At 33.8% G+C, this 20,905-nt stretch overlaps 4 protein-coding genes and 2 non-coding genes across 8 annotated transcripts; 3 read left to right on the top strand and 3 right to left on the bottom strand.

Annotated features, from left to right (window-relative positions):
* Window positions 1-17: 17 nt before the first annotated feature.
* On the top strand, window positions 18-6,490 carry LOC105638473 (holliday junction resolvase). 2 transcript variants are annotated; one of them, XM_012222283.4, is made up of 7 exons: window positions 18-604; window positions 811-903; window positions 1,272-1,406; window positions 1,509-1,598; window positions 2,592-2,741; window positions 3,344-4,941; window positions 5,289-6,490. In XM_012222283.4, the coding sequence occupies exons 1-7, from the start codon at window positions 542-544 to the stop codon at window positions 6,175-6,177; spliced, it is 3,018 nt and encodes a 1,005-aa protein (XP_012077673.1). In that variant the 5' UTR covers window positions 18-541; the 3' UTR covers window positions 6,178-6,490. The 2 variants fall into 2 exon arrangements, with proteins under 2 accessions (XP_012077673.1, XP_020536705.1); XM_020681046.3 differs by lacking the exons at window positions 18-604; window positions 811-903; window positions 1,272-1,406 and having other exon boundaries at window positions 1,529-1,666.
* On the top strand, window positions 94-397 carry LOC149495075 (signal recognition particle RNA). The gene has a single exon (XR_016321933.1).
* Window positions 6,491-7,093: 603 nt separating the features above from the next.
* Window positions 7,094-7,165, bottom strand: TRNAD-GUC (transfer RNA aspartic acid (anticodon GUC)). Its single transcript has one exon. It is a non-coding gene; the product is annotated as a tRNA-Asp (tRNA).
* Window positions 7,166-7,327: 162 nt separating this feature from the next.
* On the bottom strand, window positions 7,328-8,338 carry LOC149495073 (uncharacterized). Its single transcript, XM_089724172.1, has one exon. It carries the CDS (start codon window positions 8,336-8,338, stop codon window positions 7,343-7,345), a length of 996 nt encoding a protein of 331 aa, XP_089580298.1. The 3' UTR covers window positions 7,328-7,342.
* Window positions 8,339-9,944: 1,606 nt separating this feature from the next.
* LOC105638474 (S-protein homolog 27) lies at window positions 9,945-10,566 on the top strand. Its single transcript, XM_012222284.4, has one exon. It carries the CDS (start codon window positions 10,080-10,082, stop codon window positions 10,509-10,511), a length of 432 nt encoding a protein of 143 aa, XP_012077674.1. The 5' UTR covers window positions 9,945-10,079; the 3' UTR covers window positions 10,512-10,566.
* A 2,321-nt stretch (window positions 10,567-12,887) lies between these two features.
* LOC105638494 (DEMETER-like protein 3) lies at window positions 12,888-20,256 on the bottom strand. 2 transcript variants are annotated; one of them, XM_089724521.1, is made up of 21 exons: window positions 20,107-20,256; window positions 18,941-19,166; window positions 18,492-18,822; window positions 17,366-18,361; window positions 16,898-17,230; window positions 16,722-16,812; window positions 16,254-16,635; window positions 16,083-16,162; window positions 15,918-16,002; window positions 15,726-15,814; window positions 15,587-15,655; window positions 15,432-15,468; window positions 15,282-15,364; window positions 14,703-15,164; window positions 14,523-14,559; window positions 14,369-14,426; window positions 14,138-14,280; window positions 13,679-13,744; window positions 13,489-13,603; window positions 13,355-13,396; window positions 12,888-13,256 (listed from the first exon to the last, which is right to left on the bottom strand). In XM_089724521.1, the coding sequence occupies exons 2-21, from the start codon at window positions 19,163-19,165 to the stop codon at window positions 13,087-13,089; spliced, it is 3,894 nt and encodes a 1,297-aa protein (XP_089580647.1). In that variant the 5' UTR covers window position 19,166; window positions 20,107-20,256; the 3' UTR covers window positions 12,888-13,086. The 2 variants fall into 2 exon arrangements, with proteins under 2 accessions (XP_089580647.1, XP_020536684.1); XM_020681025.3 differs by lacking the exon at window positions 20,107-20,256 and having other exon boundaries at window positions 18,941-19,392.
* Between the last annotated feature and the right edge of the window lie 649 nt (window positions 20,257-20,905).

Here is a 20,905-nt window from a genome sequence, read left to right as displayed (position 1 = left end):
AATACAAGAACTATAATGTGCTCATAAATCCCACATTGGTTAGTGTTAATTCGATTTTACACTTCTTCATTCTCTGAAGACCAAGCTTGGCCAGCTGAGCTCAGTAACGCGAGCTTGTAACTCTTGTGAGGGCTTTGAAGCGGTGGAACGTTGGTTTAAACTATTGGGTCGGGTCTATGTTGGCAATCTGCTGGCCTGCCCATGTCAAGCCGAGAGCTGAGTCTTGTGATCTTGGCGAAGGCTTGGGTCACTCTACTCCTGCAGAGGAGGGCACTGCGTGAGGCTGGTCTAACAGAGCAGCGAGTACCTCCCGCTCTCGACAGTGGTGGATAACAGGCTGGTGCCTATTGGGCCCATCATGGCTCCATGGTTTGACCTCAATTGAACCATCACTTTTTTGCCCAATAAAAGCTTAGAAACACCGAAAGTCCAATTTCTGGACTCTCTCCTACCCCCGCTCTGTCCTTCGGTGGAGGCGGGAAAGGGAACCATTAAAACAGCGCGTAAATCTAGTCACACAGAGAAGTTACAACCAGCGAAAATGGAAAGAGAGAGCTCCAACAACGACTTGCAGACTCTAATAGAAGCCATCAAATCATCAGATGTAAGTTTCTCCATTAATCTTTGCTAATTTGAAATCTCCATTTCATTTATGCCACTGCAAAACGCTCATTAATTACTAAACCTCTCCATTTTTTTGAATTAGAAATCATGGTTGCCTATTGCTCTTAATTCTGGAATATTTCGAATTTAGTTGTTTTGTTTTGTGTCTTGTTCACGAGTCTTTCTACTTGTTATTCTATGTTACAGGTTGTCGAGAGCCGCATTCAGCTGCTTGCAAAACTCAGGGAGTTGGATATACCTGAGAAAACTGACTTGGCGTCTCTTGTTGAATGCCTTACAGTATCCATTTACTGTACTATATTTTCATTTTATTTTTTAAGTAAGAAATATTTGTGCATTTTGAACTAAATCTCGTTTTAATGCTAAGACTGGAAGGTTTTCTATTATGTGTTATCAGTCTAAGAATTGAGTTCTTTTGCATAATAATGCATTTGAGATTAATATTTCATGGTTTTTGCTTTCAACTAACATCATTTACTGACCAGATTTTATGGTCATTAAACAACAAATCTCCTTGTTGGTGATAATGCACTAAATTTCATTTGCTGCTTGTTGCGTCATCCAGTGAATGGGTATTTAAGATTCCTATTTTATACCACTTGATGCTCTTGATGGGTGCCATGTTTCTTGCCTTAACAACAAGCTAGACGTTTTGGGAAGACTTCACTTGCTTGGATGTATCTCAATGCATGTTAAACAAAGCTATCTTGCAGGTGGTTGCAAAATATGTTGATTCAGATTTATCTGAATGCTTAGTGCAATTTCTTGCTCTTGAGACACTGGTATATTTTTCTACAACGAAATAATTTTCTTTTTGCTATTCATGTGCACTTCTGTTGATGACACATATCAATTCCCAACCTGAATGAGATTCTATTTGTTAGGCAAGTACGTGGTGTGGAAAACATCTGAAGATGACCCTTATGTCAGCTGCTGATTCTCAAGAAGATGAGCATTGTGTCATATTCTTTCAGGTATATGACAATTGGCAGAATTTCGGTTATCTCTGTAGAAATGAGATTGTTCCATGCTGATAAAATAGGTTTGTAATATCCTTACACTTAATTACAACTCCAAGACCGATCTTTATCCAGAATATTTGAAACTAAAATGCCCTTTATCAATAAATTTATACTGCATATCGGGCCAGTTCCATGTGCATACTTTTTTCTATGAGCTGCATATCATTCGACATGCCTTTGATGAGCTTTGTTCATCTGTTTACTAGTTCCTTATTATCACAAACTTAAATGCACTGAACTTGTCTTGTCGTTACTTGATTAAATGAGAGTTCTGTGATAGATGCTAAACTTGTAGTCCACTGGATCAGTTTTAAGTAACCTCTGTTTAGTTATGCAAGAAGTCTATCCCTCCACCTAGCAGCCTTCTTTTTCATTCGAATTCTTAATCACATCATATTATTACTACATGGAATGAACGTACCACATAATATAATGTCCATATTCTTGGGTTTTCATGCAAAGAATACTGTTGTTTATATGTGTATGTCCATGTAGGATGTTCACTCGGCTGTTACCTTTATTGCTACGAGGACTACTATTTACCTTGCATCAACTGAAATTCTTGGTGACAACCAGCTAGAAAAGGGATACGAGTAATTAGAGTCTAGTCTTACCTGCTTCAGGAATACAAATATGCATCAATCATACATGTTGTTTTGAGATATCTAATACTTGTTCCTTGAGTTAATCTCTCTTACAATAATTGATTCTATTTAGAAGATCTACCATGATGAGTAGTTTTTGTTCCTAATGAAAAACTTTGTCCCTTTGATCTATGAGTTGATGTATAGTTTTTCCTTTCCATAAAATGTCCTCCTTTCTACTCCTGATTCGGAGCTTGCAATGTTATCAAGGTTTTACATGATTATGATAATCAGTTGATCCGATTAATGCTTACACTTTCTTATAGATACTTTTTTTGATATTTTAAATTAAATTTTGCAGCTTCTTTTGGATTTCTTGGGCTTGTCTGCTGCTAGCATGATGGCTTTGACAAGATACCCTGTTTTGACTGATGATAATTCCACAATTATTGTTGAAAGGTTCATTTTGGAACAGCTAAATTTGACAAAGGATGTAGTATCAGATAGTAAGGTACCCATGCTTTGCTTCTTGTTTGAATGGTCTTTATACTAGGATACTTTTGCAGTTGGTGAAGGTAAAGCTGGTTGGGTTGCCTTCTTTGAGTTAATGAGGAATAAGCATCTTACACAAATTTGCTATTCTCTAGATTAACTTCATTAACATGCAGCGAGAATACAGGTAGTGAAAAACCAATGATAGGTTAATATATCTGTATGATCGTATACAAATGTGCTATTCTTTTTCTTCACTAGACTTCTGTTTTTGCACCAATAAATTTACTGATTGACCTCTTTTCATTAAGGCAACGATTTTGATATTGATATGATCTTTGAGGAAAAAATTGAAAAACTTTGAACTTTTCAGCTGAAAAGTTGTTGAGAACTTGTAGTTGCCTGAACTCTTCATTACAATATGCTTCAAGGATCTTAGGCTGTATCTGAAATATATCCTTTAGGTGTTTTTGCACAACATCATGTAGTTTTCTGATTTTAAATCGACACTTCTAGATCAAGGGGAAAAATTTTCTGTTCTGTTAGCACTAATCATTATTTTTCACTTCAAAATTTGTTGTTATCTGTTGATAAGGGCGTTCCCTTGCTCTATTAAAACAGAGAATTGATTCAAATGGCTCAGAAATACTGAAGGTTGCCCAGATGGTGATTGATGGTGTGGTGAGACTATGCAAGGAGTATTCCCTATCTGTGAATTGGGATTCCCATGATGCAGGACCTGAGAAGGCTTGCAGCAGCATAGACCATAGAGAGGCCAATATAAGGAATCATGTTATAAACACAACAAAATGTACTATAGAGAAACTGTGTGAGCTCGGCATCCTTGCTGCGAGTGATGGTGGAAATCTGGTAACCATTCTCAATGTGTCATGGAAAGGTGTGGTCACCTTGCTTCAGCTATGCAAGGGAACACTAGCAGAGAGGGTAAGCGTGCAAGATATTATTGTAACCCTAATTTCCTTTGTCACTGGACCTCTTAAATTTGCAGCCACGGCTTGGTCTTCTTCATTAGAGGATACAGTTTCTGTAACTGAAGCCAGAAGGACATTTCTTCCCGTCAAATTTTACCTTATTAATGCCGTGAAAATATCTTCCTTATATCCATGCCAAGCATATATTGTATACAAGGAGATAGTACACTGCGCAATAATGATCTCAGCCTTCAGGATTTTCTTGAGCTATGAAAATCTTCTTAAGACTGCCAGTGAAGTGTTCTCAGAACTTTTAGAGAAGACATCCATGGATTTGCTTACTTCTGTAATAAATTCGCCTGAAGTGAAATTGGAGCATAAGTTTGAACTTCTAGACTGGTTGTTCGTTGAGGAATGCTACTCAAATTCATTCCCCAGAGATTCAAGTAGATATCTACATATGTCATCAATGGTTGAAATATTTTCTGTAAGTTCGGAGTCTTTGCTCCAAGACAAGCGATTGCTGCTTGCTCGTGTTGCACTGTTTCAGACATTGCTCAGATATTCTGTTGACCTTGAAGCAGGTACACGGAACCTGATAACAAGAAAGCTTGGGTGGTTTTTGGATATATTAGTTGATGAGGAGGTATACCCTTCCATTCTTGGTTTGCAAATTCCTGTACCATATGGTTCTGGGAAAAAAATTGAATTGGTTTGGCAGCCTATTTTTTCTGCTCTCTTGGATGCAATAAAAACCTTCATGATTGTGGTGTCAACTAATGGTTGGTTGGAATTGGAGGTTTTTCTGCTTGAGAATCTTTTCCATCCACATTTTCTGTGCTGGGAGATTATAGTGGAACTTTGGTGCTTTTTGCTGCGTCATGCTGAAAATGACATAGCAAATGGCATTATTGATAAGTTTTATTCATTAATGAAATTACTGGCATCTCCAGAATCAGTTCTTATTCCTCCTTCTCCTCTAAGGAAAATAGCAAGGACAATATGCTTGCTGCTTACTAATGGGATTCCATCTATGGTAGACCGTGTTTATAGTTCAGTCATTAATGATAACGAACCTCAAGTTGCATCAGTTATGTACGTAGCCTTGCTCTTGGAAGGCTTTCCTCTGAATTCACTGTCAGCTAATATCAGAAGTACTGCTAAACAGAAAATTGTTACTGATTACTTTGGCTTTATTGGGAGTTACAATGACCAACTGTTGACTGCTTGCAGTTCTGGTTTATTTGGGACTCCAGTTTTTGCACTTTCAGCCTCCCTGCAGTCACAGTGAGTAACCTGTGCCTTTTTCAAAATGATTTAAAGTGTTTAGTGGAAGTTGTAAATATTTTCTAATCTTTTTATCTATCCTGACTAGAGTATCAGGCTTGTTACAAGATTTATGTAGCATTGGCAAGTATTCTACCATTTGCATTAGTAGATAAAATCATAAGATCAAGTGTTCCCATGTTCTTCTTTAATCATTTAAATGGACACACATGCAGATGTAGATTATAATAGAATGCATCTAGGTGTAAGCATAGTTTCTTTGATGATCCTTGAGCTTGAGCTTCAGGTCATATCCTTGTTAGATTATTATTGGTAGCAATGCTGAACAGAACTTTTATGTCTGGTAGACAGGTTAGCATATCTGATGTTGACATGAAGAGCCTCAACTTCTTGGCCAATATTATTCGCAACTTCAGAAATCCTGTGGACAAACTATCGAAGGAACATTACCAAAAGCTTTTATGTGAAACATTGGGGATCGTCTCAAATATGAAGCATCTATATAAATCTGATGAGATAGGAGAAGTCATCTTGGAGCTTCAAAACTTGTTTATCACAGGGCCTGCGGCCTCAAATCCTATATTGCACCAGTCCAAACCATATCTGGCACTTTTCATGGGAGGACTTGGGGACATGGAAATGTCAGAAAGTGATGATTGTGCAAAGAGTTTGGCTGTATGGGAGTTGTATCACATGCTATTCAGGGAGCGGCACTGGGCACTTGCTCATCTTGCAATTGCAGCTTTTGGATATTTTGCTGCTCGTACTTCTTGCAATCAACTATGGCGATTTGTGCCACAAAATGCAGCTCTTTCGTATGATATAGTGTCAGGAAATGAAGCAAATGAGGAGAGATTTATGTTCGAGTTAAAAGCATTTCTCGAGAAGGAAATGGCTCTTCTTACCATTACACCTAGCTTTGAGCAGCTTGAGGTTCTTGTGAAGGAAGGTATGGTTCTAAAAGAAATGGTTCAAAAGATTTCAGATCTAAATATAGAGGCTATGGAACATGAGGAGATTAATGTTGACATCCAATTGAATAAGAGAAGGAAACTCCCTGATGGAATTAGAAGGGGAGTAGAATTAATCCAGAGTGGTATGAAGGTTATCGGTGATGGCCTTTCTCAGTGGCAGCAAAATCACATTGAATCCTTCGAACAGCATGACAAGTTTTTGAGTCACTTTTCTCAACTGGAAGATGTCATTGCCCATATAATTGGCTTGTCTGGTAATTGATAAATTGCAATTTTAGCTAAAACAATCAAATAAATGCGAATGAGTGCTAGTAGAATGTTCTATGGAGGCCTGAGAAAGAGAACAACAGACAAATTGTAAAGGTGCAGCGCGAACACGCGAATGATTGAGTGGCGAGCAGGTATGGGTGTTTGCCTATTCTTCTTGCATAGAGTACAGAAGTATTTTTTTGCTGTGAAAATGGATCTTCTTAATCTTCCACAGTGTTGCATATCATTTGGGAGAGTTCATTTATAAAATGGAGCCGAAAACACAACTTATTAATAATATTATAAAATTTACAGATTGAAGAAAAGACTAGGAAAAGTTTTGTGAAGATGAAAAAGTTTTCCTGTGGTCAAGTTTCCCTTAGCATATTAAAAATAAAGGAAAAGAATCATGTTGTTTTCTTAGTGGTCTTTTCGTAATTTCAATAACCAATTGCTTATGCAAGATGTTAATTGATAAAAATGTAATAATAGAAGATGTTAAAAAAATGCATTCTGTAAATGGAGAACAATGTTTTTCCCTGTATGATCGAACGAACACTAGGACAAAGTGCGCTTGGTTCTTTTATTTGATAGATTGTTGGCTCTTCAATCGTTGTATTGAACAGCCAGCTAGCTATGTTTATTCGACACTGGTGTCTAGTGTGGCTAGCTAAATTTAAAATATTGGATTGAAATATCCCTTGTTTGGTTAGCATCCTATATTCATTTCCCCCTAATTTTTATGTTTGAAGAACTTACATTGAGAGTAGCAATATAGTGGAATGAATCTTTCGGGGGAAAAAAAAAAAATCAAAAGACTTGTAGCCAACGGGCCAAGAGTCAAAATGTAGTGGAATGAATTTTTCGTCAAAAAAAAAAAAAAAAAAAATATTCAAAAGCGTCTGTGATAGAGTTAAATAAAAAAGCATCGCCGTTGCCGGGGATCGAACCCGGGTCACCCGCGTGACAGGCGGGAATACTCACCACTATACTACAACGACAACTTGCTGGTAACGCGGCTTCATAATTTTTGTTAAAGATAAGAAGCATGTGTGACTGATTCATCAGGTTCCCAGTGAACTAAAAAAGAGAAAAAAAAAAAAAAAAACGACAGCAAAAACATAGAAAAACGACCAACGTAACAGAAAGAAGAAAAAAAGAAGTAAAAAACCAACTAATCATTCTGCACTAGAATTTCTTGTTACAAAACTGCTATAATTCTTATCAAGTTTCTTCTTCCAGCATTGATGCTTTGAACACTGGCACAGATTCTTCTCTGTCTTGTTCCAACTAAGAATCCTTTCCTCATCATCTTCTTCATCCTTGTCCGCTTCATCGCTCTCACTTTTCTTATTGATTTTTCTAAACAACTCTTTTATTCTCTCTCTAACCTCACAACATTTATCTTCATGTAACCCTACACAAAACCCACATTTCACAATCTTTTGCTTCAAACTCGTAATATTCTTCACTTGCTCAAAACTAAATGCCAATCTTAACGCCTCATTTAACGAACTTGGTTTTTGTGGAATTATCCAATCTCTAAAATCCTTGATCAACCCATGTATAAATATCCCTGTAAGTATATTTTCACTAAATCCATGATTTGGCCACCTTTTCAAAATCCACTGCAGTCTTAGAAAATAAGACCGAACACATTCTTCATTTCCTTGGGTTAAGTTCATAAGATCTGACCGTAATTGATCAGCAATATCAACTCTATTATAGGCATCTAAAAAAGAAATCTTTATTTCATCCCAAGAAAGCCATGGATAAGGTTCGATGTTAAGATCATACCAAAGAGCAGCCTCGTTTTGAAGGGTGACAGGGAAGATTCTAATCATCATATCAGTGGAGGAAGCATTGTTTGCTCTGCAGACTTTGACAAAACGGCTTACATGTGAAATAGGGCATTCGTTAGGGTTGCCATGGAATATTGGTAGTGGCGCTATATTTACGTAGGAGTTAATTATAGGGTGAGTATTTGAAATGGAAGAATTGGAGAATTGGTTACTAATGGGTGGATTGGTGGCAGATTGGGAAATCCTGTCATCATTTTCTTCTTCATTTGACTCATATGGAGATTGAGAAGTCGTGTCGCTGCCATTTTTGCAGTCATGGTTGGAGGCGGAGAATTGAGGAAAGTGATGTGAGTTCTTGGGTTTGCGAGTCATTTTGAGAAAGGACATGAATATTGTCAGTTATTATGTAATCTATACGAGATGGGTCTTAGAGGAGATGGCGGTTCAAGTTAGTTACCTAATTACAATCCTTAGGCAATGGTAACCATTGAGTGATAAATAACATTATATTAATGGATTAAAAACGGAATTTTCTATGATATTGAAAATTTTTTTATTTTTAAAAGTATATATAATTAGAAATACTCTCGTGTAAATTAAAACATTATTTATAATTGATTTGATATATAAACCGCTGATAAATTGTGTATAAGTAATCTTTTCTCTCATACCAATTGAGTGAAAAATAACACTATATTAATGAATTAAAAATAAATTTTTCTATGATATTGAATATTTTTCTTGTGCACCATTTTGAAACTCGGTAACGTAGATTTAGTCTTTTTAATTATCAAGAAGCGTTAGTTTGAATTGATGAGAGTCAAAATTTTTAAATCGGTCTTTGTATAGGGCATTAAATCTATCTTTGTTTGAAACAAAAGTAATTTGTTTGTTTTTATCTTTTTTTTTTTTCCAAATCAAATGGCAGTGATAAAATTCATAAGACATTTGATTCAAATGATTTCAAGATGTGTCTCTATTCTATTCCGGTATTATTAATGTTTGGATTTTTGTTTTTTTTTGTGAATTTTGACCCACTATTATTTTTATAAGCAGCTTGTTATTGTGTCCTTCAATCTCCTTTTGGGGAAATAAAATGATCTTAAACATTAGGTGACAGTCATGATCATATACAGTTTGTATACAAGTGGATATCTATGTAGGTTTATGATTCATCCAATTTATCAACAATTTTTTTTTTTAATGTAAACTGCCGGTATTTGGATTCTATTACCAAAAACCATCTAATTCGGCTAGAAATTTAATCATAATTAAAGTTGTTCACCACTTCCTCAACTATTTAGTGTAGTTTAATAGGTCAATTTTACTGTTTTTTTTGGGTAAAATTGGTCCATTTTTCAGACCACATCATTGGCCTCCAACTTGCCTAGTTGCTAAGGCTTGAAATAAAAATATCAACTTCTGTTTTCAGAATAATTTAACGATAAACTACCAAATTTTTTGATGTACTGGTGGGTTTATATTACCATCCATAATGTTAAAAAAAAAAAAAAAGTACTTATGCACATTAATTAACACTATATGCTAATATAAAGATTACGACAACCAAATAGAGTTTTTGTTAGGTTGAAAAATAAAAAATTGAGAAGGCAATGTATATATTTTATATTTTCATGAAAAATATCCATATAGTTAAAATTTAAAGTTTAACATAAAATTTTAATTAGTTGGCACATATAAAAATACCCAATATTGAATTATAAAATTAACTGATTTAATATTTTTTTTTTCTCAATAACATACAGATAAAATACATTTACGATGTGACTAATTAATGACAAAATAATAATCATAAAAAAAGGTTTATCCACAAGAAAAAAAATAATAAAAAAAAGTCTCCTAAAGTTTTCTTATATATATATGCAAGTTGCAATTTGGAAAAAAAAAAAAAAAATCCAAATCACCTGTAAAGTTATTATGCGCTTAAAAAAACACCAAGATTAGCACTAAAATAACACTTTATGTCTGTATTTTATAGGTAAGATATTTCTAGAAGACAACAGAACTAAAAAGAGAAAAGAGCAATCATCTCTCATATCATAACCTCTGAACACAAAAAAAAAAACACACACACACATTCTCTCACTGCAACATGAAGATTAGCACTAAAAATAAAGCTCTGTTCATATGTTTCATAGCCATGGGCATCATTTTCTTATCAGTATATCAGCCTGAGCCATTTTCAGGGCTTGAATACGATGTACGTGTCATCAATGGGTTTACAAACAACTCATCTCTGCCTTTAGTTATATGGTGCTCGTCGGACGTGGAAGAACTGGGTGGCCGGGCTCTCCAAGAAGGCGATGACTTCAGTTGGAGCCTTAAGACTAACAGTTGGGGCACTACTCATTATTTATGCACTATAAAATGGGACGAAAAGAGAAGACAGTTTGATGCTTTTAAGATTCCAAGGGACATTTATCGGTGTAGCCTTCTCAAGAAATGCTCTTGGTTAGTTAGAGAAGATGGGTTTTATTTTAGTAATGATGAAGTCAATTGGAAGAAAGATTTTTCTTGGTTTTAATCATAGTTTTCAGCTAAGATTTTTCTTGGTCTTAATCATAGTTTTCTGAGCTAGTTATGAGTAGTTTTGTTAGATATATATATATATGTTTGATTATATAAAGAATTTTATAGTTTTTCTGAACTAATCTTTGATTCTTTTATATTCTATTTTCATAGAAATTGTTCATACTAGATTGATGGTTAGTTTTGATTTTTTTTTTTTTTTTTTTTTTTTAGTATGTTTTTACACTCAAGAACCAGAAGTGGTGCTCAAATAAACCCTCTCAATAGTATGTCTGCCAAATATCGGACATTTAACATATCTTGTAAATAAAGTTCGTTTGAAAATGAAGTTCATGTATTATACCTAATATTGGTTTTGATGTTATTTTTTGGGTTGCATTAATTATGTACCAGAATGTGATGAATTTTAACCATTTTTGTTAATAATGGCTTCATGATAAATAGTATTGAATTCGATAATTTAGCATAAAATTTGATCTGTAACATAACATAAAATTGTTTCATCCAAACAAAGAAGACTATTGATTAATTATTTAGGCGAAGAGTGAAGGTTTGGTTCCTGTTCTAAAAATCCTCAGGAACACTAGATATTGGCGTACTAGATTCAAGAATATTCAGTCTGTACTAGTGAAATTTTCTTTCCTCACCTTCCATTTATGCTTCTTATTATGAAAAACTATATTTAGTCAAATCTGAGAGCAAAGTCAACTTTCAAATCAAAAGTTTGTCACCTCACAGTATACAAGGGAAGAAAATAATATAAAAAATTGCATGTGTTTTGTTATTGAAAATATTAATTTAAAAAAAATTGAGTAATGTCAAATCTTTTTACCATTTTAAAAATTAAGAAACTAATTTCTTTCAAAAAAAAAATATTTAAAACCTTTTCAAAATATTAATTTCATAACTCAATCACAACAAGATCATCAGTCTGTTAACCACTGGATCACAAAATTTGATGTAATATATATAGCTGATGTAATTCGGTTTGCTTGTGATATATATATATATATGGGCAGACAGGCCTCACAAAAATAGTGGTGGCCAGTTGATAAATTGTGTACACTTCAGTGACTCTTGACAGTGATAGCCATCAACCAGGTGTCAAGTTACCTTCTTGGGAAGTTGCTTACCCATGTTACATATATTTTCTGCCATTGAAGCTTTGGCCTACCAGACAAGGCAGAGGCTATGAGAATTTTTTTGATCTTAAACTTAAATTGAAGCACCTCATTTTTGCATCAAAGCAAAAAGCACCCTCACTAAATTCCCACTCTGAAATGTACCCTTCAAAGATGGGGACAAATCATTCCCTAGCACAACTTATCTCGACAGTCTTTTTTCTCTTAACAGAAACTAACAAATTTGAAAATGAAGTTCCTCTGTAAAGGAGTTGAATCCTTGAACTGTTCCATTGCTTATTGTTTCCCATGTGGCTAACATTCCTCTGATGCTTATAATTTTTTATGTGATAATGGAAATAAGATGATGAAAGTAGTAATAATGCAATTCGATCTTCTTTCTGATATTTCTTGTGTTGTCGTGCTCACCTTCGGTATTGCACTGTTCATGCATGCCCACGAATCTTTATTTGATTTTTTAGCCCTAATGCATAATGATAATTTGACCCTATGTTTTTTATTATTATTTTTGTGACTCCTTAAATTTTGACGGGTTTAATCATGTTCCCTACAAAGTTTAAGATCCGATTTATTATTAGGCTTTTATTTTTTACATTTTATATGAACAGAAATGTAATCTCGTTGAATAGTAGAACCTTGCAGAGTGTAGAAGATTGTTAGGGAATTAAATTTGTATTCTCACCGTTACGAAAATTGAAATCACTTATTTTCCCAATAAATACATTCTTGACGATGTACGGATCTTTATTGTTGTGTTACAATTTTTTTTTCAAGCACAAAAATAACTACCCATTCAAAGGTTGTGAAATTATTTGTGGAAGAGGTCAAAGATTGAATTTTTGTGAATTAATAATAATAATATTCCCTCCGACTCATAATCGGTCTAATTTAACTTTCATATAAATTAAGAAAAACTAATTAATATAGTTGAATTATATTTTTTAATTAATTTTTTTTCCAAAATATCCCTTTATAATTAATTTTTATTTAATTCTTTTATCTTGTACCTTCACATTTGAAAATAAGTTTTGATGGTATGATGTACATGCACCTAGCATGGTTCATAAAACAGGTCCATGGTTCTTTAATAAGTATACGAATACGCATGATATATGTTATGTATGGAACTCAAATTAGGACATCTAATTAATCAATTTATATTTTAATTCTATATATTTATGAAATTAACTGATTGATCTAAAACTTCTCAAGTACTTTGGATGTCTACAATAGCTATCATGTTCAAACCTATTTCAAAGTAAGATTTTTTGGTATCTAAATGATCCATTAAGGGAATAAAACACTAATTAAGAAATTAAACTATTTATACCTAATATCTTTTTTCAAAAAAAAAAAAAAAAAAAAAAAAAAAAAACCCTAACTAGAAAGTTAATAGTTCAATAGCACATGCATGCAAAACAAAATCTACTATTGGGCTACATTCAGAGACATGCTTGCTTTACCCTTAGCATTATCTCTTGATTTTTTATTTGCTCCTCTTTTCTGCTTTTCCATCTTACTGGGTGGACAATGAAATCTTCTTGAAAGAGCTTTTGGTGCACCTGTTTTTGAATCCCATGCTCTTACACAAATAAAACCTGCAAGAATGTAATGTTAGCAATTCAATATTCTATTCTTCATGTTAAATAACATGCTTTAAGAAACAAAATCTTTTTATTAGCTAGAATTTCAATACCTTTCCAAAAATTTTCTTGAATGTCCCTTATTGAGCAATTCCCTGTAGAAGAAAGAATTCTCTGTCACTTATGCAATTGGTAAAAATTATTTTAACTTTATTATTATCATTATTATTTAGAATAATAATTTTACTTCTAAATATTGAAGTTGCTGATGTCCCAAAATATACAGTTCGCCTCTTTAGATTCCCTATTGAATCTCTGTTAACAATGAGTGGCGTTTTACTAGTTTCATCATCAGCAAAAACCTGCAAGGAAGGAGATAGATAAATCTCAATTTATCAAAATGTATTATTTTGTACATGCATAAATGGGATACTTACTTCGTTAACCTGAAAATATGTGCCATTAAGTGGAAATTTTGCTTTCAATGCTGTTCTAATAGGTACCTGTCAGTGCATTACTTTATGGTTAGTATTAGGACCTATATGCAATTTAAATACATGTAATTGATAAGATTTGTTAATATTAGCTTAATCATTCCTGAGTTCGTAAATGAAATAGTTTAGGTAGCTTGCATGAAAAAAATGACAAAGCTAAAGACTATTGGTTGATAATAAATTCTATCAATCTCTCTCTAAATTTTCGTTTTTCTGTCCACTATCTTTTCTCTCTCGATTGTTCCCTTTCCTTACCCTTTCCAATTTTCAGTAGCCAAACACCATTGTTAGGGATCCATGATCACATAACCTAATAGTAAGTTTGTAAATACATATGGTTCAAACTAAATGACTATGACTACATCAATGAAGGATATGCACAAAAGATATGATTTCTCTCACCAAAATTGTTCCTCGAACTATATTTGCATTTGCTTCCAAGAAACTTTGACAGGGTAAGCATGTCGGTTTACCACAAGGTTCTGAATCTGGTACTTGAGAATTGCATTCTTGCTCAGGCATTTTCCAAGAATCTGCAGTTTCACCTGAAAAATAAAGCATTGCCCATTTGTTTGGTTAGTTAATTTAACATTTTGCGTTCATATGTCAACATATATTTTCTCTATGTTTCACCTGGCGTCCATATAGCAAGAAGGTAAGGGAATAAATCATCACGATCTCGTCTGGGTAACTATATGATTAACAACATATTTAAATTAAGATTAAATTAATTACTTGAATATGTGTGCATTTTATTGATGAATAAACTAAGGAGGAGCTTTCTTACCTTTATCACAAGTTCATGATCATCAGGAAGTTCATAGCTGTATAGGAGGAAAACAATTAACAATTACATGGAAGGTGTCTAAGACATTTTTATAACACCGATTTGCTTTTCGTAACACAAGATTTTTATTACATGGTGAATGTGAATGTGAATGTGAATGTGATTATAAGTTATACTTACACAAGATGTTCTGTTCGAAGGTGAGTGGTCTGCTTCAATTTTCGCGGGGGAACTGAATCAACATGAATGGATCTAGGAACTAAAGCTCTTGAAGAACTACCTACTTGGCTGCAGTACTTATCCATGAAATATTGTACATTTCCCTTGAATGCTTCATTGCTGAGTTTGATAGTAGGAATTCCTTCTTCATCATAAGGAAAATCTTCAATATCTCCAATAATTCCACAATTTTCATTTTCTTGTACAGGCTGTGGTGATTTTGGCTCTTCTATTATAGGCTTGCAAATTGAGGTGGGGTGTCCATTTTCCATTGTGGTATTAGACTCTAAAAAGCGTATTGGTATTGGATTGGCAACTGTGGCAGCATTATTTACAACCAAACCAGAATTTCCAACAGGTATGCAAGGAACAATGGATCTCTCTTCATCTTTCTTTGATGAACTTGGTAACGAAAGATTTTTGCTGCATTCAAATTTTCAGATAAAATTTTATTGAAAGGTTTTTTTCCTATTAAATGAGCAAATGAAAATGCAATTATTAGTCAACAATTTTTGAAATTATGAAAATTGAGTGACAAACCTTGCAATTTCACTAGCAAGATGTCTGCATTCCGCTCTCATCGGACAAGACCTACAATTGGGATTTACCTTTGTGCAAAACACCTACACAAAATCGTAAGCAATTGATCATTCCTTTTCAATCAGAATTAAAAATACAATAACAAGGTACCTTTCCAAAAGTTATCATATGGTAGTGTAATTCATACCTGCATTTTAAAAAGACATAGACTAATAAATATTATCTCTTTTCAACTATAATACTTGTAAATGTTAACGGAAAATATACAAAAATATAATTAGTTGAAACGGCTAATTGAGAATTACAGTTCTCGATGGTCAAGTGTGCACAGTCGAGGCCAAAGATATTGTTGTATCTTATCCATAAGTGGGTATCTGTAAAAGTCAAGTATTAGATTTCCCCTTTAACATTGAAAATTTGTTATATGGTATCACAAATACTTACTCCTCTAAAAGGTGAAACTGAACTCCAGGGAGTGGTTGCAAGGGGATCCATCCTAATCGCACTGATATACGAGCGACATTTGTATCAACCTATTTAGAGGAAATAAACTACTGGTGAGTTAATACGCAATAGCAATAATGATTTTGAAACTAGCATCCAATTGGAAGATGATATATCAATTTTGAAACTTACAGGGAAAGCCTTGTGATGAAGTGTCAAAAGTCTTAAACACTCCACACTTTTCAAGCCTATTCCTGCTATCTCCAACAGGTACTCCCTAAACAAGACAAGTAGAATACTTAATTTGTGATTATGGTCATATTGAGAAATAAACAAATCATATCAGATTGGACTTACTTGGCATCATCAGGTGGTGCATAACGTAACCATTCAAGGTCAATTGTTCCAGTTTGTTCAACTTCTCGATTGAGAAAGTCCTGCAGAAATCAAAAGTGTTATGATTGCCTCGTTCAAAGGGTTATCATTGCTTCATTCGTGTTCAAAAGTTGACAAACCAAAATTTCATACTTGGATTTTTTTTGCAAGAACACGGTGTTGGCCACGTCCTTCAATTACATTAGCAAGGTCATCTACAGGTGCTGTCCTAACTGCCTCCCAGTCTACAGAATCTGTTTGATCACTATTTCTCGTTCTAGAATATTTTCTCCTTAAAATATTCCAATCCGTCCTTTTTTTTGCCTTTCCTTTAGGAGGCTTTGATGCAGCAGGTGCCAGCCCAATCCATTTATTCATGACAGTAGCCTCAGCAGCTACAGTCAATCCTAACTCATTTTCTGAGTTACTCTCATTTCTATAATTTTCCTCCACCTCAGTAACAAAATATTGGCTCTCATTGTTGTGACATGTCGGCTGAATAGGAAACTTGGAAGCGAGATCCATATAAGTAGAACTGTCGATAAACATTAATAAGTTAAACATTAATTAATAAGTTAACATGATTGTGACAACATTAAAATTAAAAAAAAGCTTTATTACCTTGAAAGAAAATCCGTAACATTTTGGGTTAAAAAAACTCCTACAACTGAATCTACCACTGATCCTTTCCATGGTCTGAACCTTCTATCCCCTGTGAAAATAGTAAAAGTAAATCCATTTGTTAATTATTCAAATAAGACATATGATATAAGATATAAGATTTAGTAACAAAGTACCTAGTATCATATGCATTTTAGAGGTAAACGAGTCTATTCGTCCACGAAAAATTTTTCTTGTTTCTTCCCACTTTTTCTCTTCTTCCTCATTTATTTTTTCTTCAGCCCTACCATCACTTAATTTCAACAACATATTCCACATTCTTGATGTATCGAAGTCCAGAACAACCTCTCCTCTTACTTTTCGTACTTTTTGTCTTTGAACTATTGGAACTATCTCGGTGCATTTGTTGTTAATAGTTAGTGTACTAAATTTCCTAATTAAGATCCGAACTGAAGTATACTTAGGTCTCTGGTTAACATTGACCTTTTTGTGATAGACTTTCTTTGGATCTGCAAAAGCATTTGTACCATAAGCATTTCAATAGTCAGCAAATAATTTCAAATGGTAATATTTCCATTCGAAAGAGAACTAAAATGATTAGAAAATAGTTTGAAATTATAATATTTTTTTATAACTATTTGTACCTTTTCTATTGGTTGATGCTAGTTGAAGAGAAAGTCTAATCTTAGTGTCGCTATCCTTTGAATTCCTACTCCAGTGTTCCTCTTCACGAACTGTATTAATGACTTCTTGTTTTTCAATGGGATTTGACTTTAAGTCCTTTTCCGCCCCTTCAGTTCCACCAATGATTTCATTTAAATCTGGCATTTTATTACACATTGGAAGTTTGGCAAAGGAAGCCAAATTCCGCCTTGCAAAAAGCCTTGGAAAAAGCCCCTTCGATCTTTTCTTTCTTACAAAGTTGCATTGCAAATGGAGAAAACCTAGAATAATGGACAAAATTGATTTTCTTTGTCTCTTGATCCTCCTTCTCTTGCATATTCCAGGGAAAGCAAGTTTGATTCTGTCCACCTCAAGCTGATGACTGCCGGATGAGGACACGGAATGGCTACCAATGAGACTTAAAGAGGGTATGCAACGGCAACCAACTTGGTATAAATGGCAGCAGAATTTTTTACGTGGACAATCCCTTGGAGACCTTCTTCTAAGAGTCATCCATTTGAGTGTATCAGTGTCCAATTCGAGGTCACCCAACAAAATTTTGCTTACAATATTCTTCCGGATGTTATTTTGCTGCATTGTATTATGGTCTATAACAGGACCTTTTACCATAGGCTTCAATGTGTCCATTGGGTCATCTTCAATTGTCTTTGAAGCAAAACTATTGGCACTCAATTTTTTCCTCTTATTCTTCTTCTCAAATTGACTTTTTTTAACATATTTCCTCTTCAAATTTTTCTCAACTGGATTCTTAACAGTTCTTTTGGGAATAACCTCAAGGGCTATTTTGGGCCTGTATCTACGTTTCTTGACTTTAGATTTCTTTGATGGCTTCCGTTGAGGTCTTTTGTTGACACCGGGCTTCAAGGATGGAGTAGTTGGCTCAAAGACCTCGACAGAATGCAGCTTTTTATTCTCTGAGGAAATGAAACCGGATTGCAGAACATTGTCCCCATAGCCTGCATTCAATTCAACTCAATTTCAACATTCCAATAATTGAGAAATTAGTAAAAGTTCATCATATTTTTTCTTTTAAACAATTAAATTAAAGTGTAATAATCTAAAAGACAGACAGTTTGCATGACTTACAAGGTTTGGCATGAGATTCTGTGTTTTTGACATTCTCTAACTTTGGAGGAGCCAGGAACGAAGTTGTGGATTCCTGAGAACAAGACCAATTGACTTTGGTGTCAGTTATTGCTGTAGTAGAATCTTGGAAGGATGGATTCAAGTCATCGAAGTGATATTCATTTGATTCCTGACTGCTGAAGAAATCTAAATGCCTAGCCACATCATTGGAGCAAGCATTTATATCAACAAGTCTGTCAAATGTCTCTTCTCCTTCACCTGAAGGTCCTGCTGCTACTTCTTTGGCAACCAATTCAGCTCCAGGAAGACCATTTTCGGATTCTCCAGAATCCTAGAACAAGTAAATTTAGCAATAATTATAGTTTTTTTCAAGGGAAGCAATATTTATAGTTAAATATGCTAAATTTGAAAAAAAAAAAAAAAAGAAAAGATTTCTAGTCCTTACTCACCTCCAAGTTTTTGTCTGTGGAAGACAGAGAAGTCTGGTGGTGAGACTCTTGTTCAGAAATCCTGGGCAGAAAACTCTGTCTTGAATAGACTTTCAGGTCCCTTCTGGAGTAAACGTATCGCAGCTTGGATGCCGTCGTCTTTGCAGGAGTTTCTGGAATCCAATTATTATTTAACTCAGCCTCTGGCGGCCTTTTTCCCTCTTCGATATTACTGTCAGATTCCATCCTGTCAATGTAACATGTATGAGAAAATGCAAAACAAAAAACCCGCAATTGAAAAGAAGCGAAACACTAAAAAGAAAAAGAAACGACAATAGGAGAAGAAAACAAAAACACTTGGTTGGTCGAGAAACGACAAGGAGAAAACAGAAAATCCTAATTGCAAATCTGAGGCGATCACATGATTTTTAAGCGAAAAAAGATAAACAAAGCAAGCAATTCTCTAGGCGATGACTTTGATGCGGCTGAGCTGAATTTGACTAGTTTGTAAATTTATATAGTTTTGCATCCACGTAAAAAAAACTCTATTTTATATACATTTAAAAAAAATAATAATAACAACAAAGAATATTTTTTAAAAAAAAATTAAAATTCAATCATTTTATATTTTTAATCATTCGACAAGTAATATTTTTATTTTTATTTTAAAAAAATATAACTGTTCAACAATTATCAGCTATCTAATGTAAAAAAACTCCTCAGCAGATGTCAGTTATGAAGTGGTAAAAAAAAATAGAAAGCAAATGTGAACAAATAACAGCTATCACGAAAGCTCAAAAAAAAAAAAAAAAAAAAAAACAGAACTCCGCTTTTTTTTTTTTTTTTTTTGAAAAAAATAAAATATCATCTCACAGCACAAGCATTGAAGAAAAAAATTTAGCAATATTACAATATCAAAGAAAGAAAATAAATATTAAAAATATAAATTTTAGCAATTAAAAAAAATGGAAAAGCCATGAATATTAAAAAGAAAATTACTTTGAGTAGAATGTGCGAAACTACTGTTAGCGTGGCAAATTAATCAATAAGCCTTAGATCTATTTAATATATAAATATAAAAAGAAATGATCTTTCTATGGCTTCTAGACCTATCATAATAGCAGGTATTGAATTTCCAGCCGACGAAAATGTATATCGAACAATCAAAATCACTGTATCGATCGTACCTGTCTTCTGGTAGAAGGATGGAAATACTGTATCAGCTAAAACAGAAAGAGAGAAAGAAAGGAAAGCCGAAAAAGAAAATGTAAGCCGAAGAGAGAAGAGTGAAGATTATGTAAAGAGAATTAAAGGGGTGTTGTCTTCGTATGCATATCTTTTTGGGTGAGCCAATTAACAAGTGTCCTTCACATAGTCAAACATCTTTTTGAAACGGTACATAATTATTAGTTAAATACGTTTCAATCTCTAAAGTTTGAAAAGAATTTGTATTTTTCTAGGTGTTTGGTTATATATATAAAAGGAAAAATTTTACTGTATTAATTACATTAATTAAATAAATAAATAAATAAAAAGGAAAGTTTTACTGTTATGTGGGAGGTGCTCATTATGATGCTGCTCTTTCTGGTCGTAAGTTTTTTTTTTTTTTTTTGGGATGAAGCTCACAAAGCTGAGGGCTAGTTAGTACAAATTGGGTTTCAAAATTTTTCTGCAAAATTGTGAAAATTTTTAATTTTACCCACTAGAACAGTAAATTTTCCTTTTATTTTTGCCTCTAACTTCTAAAAAGAATAAAATTTTAGTTTCTTAGCTTTTATTTCCTACTTGGCTGTGACTGAAGACTTGTTTACTTGCCAAGCTAATTTTTATTTGCCATACATTGATAAGGTGCGGAACCAGACTTGATTCTGAACTTCCAGTGATAGGATTGGCCATCTTGCAGTACATGGGTTCCTAAATCATCGTCTCTTGATTTACGATGCACAGTCACATTTTGACCTTCGCCCATGTTGTTATAAATATAAA

The sequence above is a fragment of the Jatropha curcas genome, chromosome 7 (genome assembly GCF_041381405.1).
Source record: "Jatropha curcas cultivar XTBG-Jc1 chromosome 7, XTBG_Jcur_1.0, whole genome shotgun sequence".
In the NCBI taxonomy this organism is placed as follows: Eukaryota; Viridiplantae; Streptophyta; class Magnoliopsida; order Malpighiales; family Euphorbiaceae; genus Jatropha; species Jatropha curcas.
The sequence above is the reverse complement of the archived record's forward strand: the minus strand, read 5'-3'. Positions and strand labels throughout refer to the sequence as shown.